General features: G+C 41.6%; 1 protein-coding gene across 1 annotated transcript; it reads left to right on the plus strand.

The window, feature by feature from the left end:
- Positions 1-1,104: 1,104 nt before the first annotated feature.
- LOC115506934 (olfactory receptor 1D2-like) lies at positions 1,105-2,043 on the plus strand. Its single transcript, XM_030304877.1, has one exon. It carries the CDS (start codon positions 1,105-1,107, stop codon positions 2,041-2,043), a length of 939 nt encoding a protein of 312 aa, XP_030160737.1.
- The last annotated feature ends 1,085 nt before the right edge of the window (positions 2,044-3,128 follow it).

The following is a 3,128-nucleotide window of genomic DNA, read 5'->3' on the forward strand; positions in this document are numbered from 1 at the left end:
CAGATTTTACTAAGTTTACATTTTACCTGAATTTCAGATTTATTAATGTAAATCTTTCTATCTAGTGGAATGAAACCACATGAGCATTTAGCCTTTGTGGAATCCACAACATGAACTTGAAAAGAGAGACAAAGATACAAAGACATAATTTCTTAGAGATGCCCTATGTATGACAAGGTTTCATGAGTCTTGAGCCCCTAATTGTGCTTATGATTCAAACTTAGTCCATCACAGAAACCTTTTGAAAGAAATATTAACATCCTTGGAACATAGTTTAGCAAGTTGATATATGTTTATTGTTAAAAAAAAAAGATTTGGGGCGCCTGGGTGTCTCAGTCGGTTAAGCATCCGACTTTGACTCAGGTCACAATCTCACGGTTTGTGAGTTTGAGCCCCGCATCGGGCTCTGTGCTGACAGCTCAGAGCCTGCAGCCTGATTCGGATTCTGTGTCTCCCTCTCTCTCTCTGCCCCTCCCCTGCTCGTGCTCTGTCTCTCTCTCTCTCTCTCTCTCAAAAATAAATAAACATTAAAAAAAGATTTAAGTTAAAATCTCACATGCCAGAGATAACCACTATTAGCATTTTGGTGAATATGCTTTCATGTATTTTTCAATGAATACATACATTTGAATATATATGTCTCTGTATGTTTGTGAAGTATATACATCTGTGTCTAAGTATGCACACACATGCACACACAGAATTTTGCTTTATGGTCATCACCCTGACCCCTATATGGATAAAATAATGCACCCATTTTGACAACTCAATTGCTTTTGCTGCTTCCCCACTCTCCCCAAACCAGGCCTTACTTTCAGTTCCATCTTCTTCTCTGCCTGGTCCTTCTTTTCTTCTTGAGAAGGAAGAGGAGCTCCTGACTGAGTTAAGTCACAAGAAAGGCCTTAGCTCACCTGTCCTGCATTCTCTCATGACCAGGGAGCCACACACTTTCTTGCCCTCACTACCCCAGGTTGGATTTCCTTCCCAAGTGTCACCAAGTATTATTTCAGCTAAGGATGAAGGTTGCTGTGCATGTTTTCCCAGATTGCCTCTGCTCATGTTGACAGATGTACTTCCAATGCATATTTACAGAAACCAGAAGCCATGGCGGGAAGCAATCGAACTGTTGTCTCAGAATTCCTCCTCCTGGGACTGTCAGATGTGCCTGAGAATCAGCCCCTCCTCTTCAGTCTGTTCCTGTCCATGTACCTGGTTGCTGTGGTGGGGAACCTGCTCATCATCCTGGCCATTGGCTCTACCTCCCTTCTCCACACCCCCATGTACTTCTTCATAGCCAACCTGTCCTGGGTTGACATCTGCTTCACCTCTGTCACTATACCAAAGATGCTGCTCAATATCCAAACCCTGAGTCAGTCCATATCTTACACTGGATGCCTTACTCAGATGTATTTTCTAATCTTGTTTCTAGAACTGGACAATGTCCTCTTGGCAGTGATGGCATATGACAGATTTGTAGCCATATGCCACCCTCTTCACTATACCATAACCATGAGCCCCAAATTCTGTATCACATTATTGTCTCTGGCTCTGATTATCACAAACATCTATCCTTTGATCCACACCCTTTTGATGGATACACTGTCATTTTGTGCAAGTGTCAGAATTCACCATATTTTCTGTGAACTCTATGCATTGCTAAAGCTTTCTTGTTCAAGTATCCATGACAATGAGTTGGTTGTTTACATCCTGGGGAGCTTTATTTTTGTTGCTCCTTTCCTCTTTATTTCTATCTCCTACATGCACATTTTCTCAGCCATCCTAAGACTTCGTTCCTCCCAGAGCAAACTTAAAGCCTTTTCCACTTGTAGTTCCCACCTTGTTGTGGTGTCATTGTTCTATGGAACTTTATTTGGGGTGTATCTGCGTCCTTCTTCTTCCTACACATCTGAGGATTCAGTGGCCACTGTGCTGTATGCAGTGGTGGCTCCCATGCTCAACCCCTTCATTTATAGTCTTAGGAATAAGGACATGAAAGGGGCCCTAAGGAGCCTCCTCAGCTGGAGAAAGATCTGGCCTTGGTGACAGCATCTCCTGCTCCTGAGTGATGATGTCATCTTGTGCTTGCCTCATTATTGATGTAGGAGGGGACTATCCATATAAGATTTAACAGATGTCCAGCTCTGCCCAAATTTCTGCTGCAATCATATTCAATCACTCCTTCAACCAAACCTCCCTGGATGACTCTCGTGTCAGGCCCCAGATGGACAGCTTGTTTGTTTGAGGATTTAATTTTCCATTCATTCTATATGTCCTTCATGGCTCCTCTTCAAACCATGTCTGCCTCATGAATTTTTACCACGATCCCCTGTTAGTGGCGTGAATCATAATAAGCAATGGAGCATCTTGTTTTGTGCTGGGCACTGTTTTGAGCAAGTACACGTATTTACTCACTTAATCACCAATCTTGTGATGGAGATGCTGTTATCTACATTTTCTAGGTGAGGGACGTCATCAGAGAAGCAATGGAATTCTCACCTTCTGCTTGTGTAGGAATAATTTGTTAGATGGAAATAAAGAGGCTCCTTTCACTTCTCAAGAACAAAATCTGCAACTGGAGGCCCTTGTCACGAGATGGCAGTAGATGCACAGGTTGTGGCTTCAAGACACATTCACAAAGTTTCTGAGCCAAGTGGAGAAAGAGATGGGTACCCCTTTGAACTCTTACATGGATCACGGTATGTCAATACACTTCCCAAGCCATAGACTTGCTTGCTGACCTCACAGAGAACATTCCCAGATGAAATGAAAAGAGTAGATTCACCACATTTCTCAACATGGCCAACTTAGGTACGTAGTGTTGAAACACTATTCATATTAAGATCAGGGCAACAACAGGGATTCCCTCTACCATGACTATCATTTAACATTTTCGTCAAAATTCTAGTCTAGCAGTAAATCAGAAAACAGATGTATTAGGTATTAATATTAGAAATGAAGGGGAAAAAACTATGATCATATGAAAATAGGAGTATCTTTCTGGAAAATCCAAGATAATCAAGCTGAAAAACTACTAGAACTAAGAGGAACAAATTTACAGATTGCAAAATAAGTAATGCAAAAATCAATAAAACTCTTCCAATCCAGGGAGGAAAAACTACTTAAAAGTG

The sequence above is a fragment of the Lynx canadensis genome, chromosome X (assembly GCF_007474595.2).
Source record: "Lynx canadensis isolate LIC74 chromosome X, mLynCan4.pri.v2, whole genome shotgun sequence".
Classification (NCBI taxonomy): Eukaryota; Metazoa; Chordata; class Mammalia; order Carnivora; family Felidae; genus Lynx; species Lynx canadensis.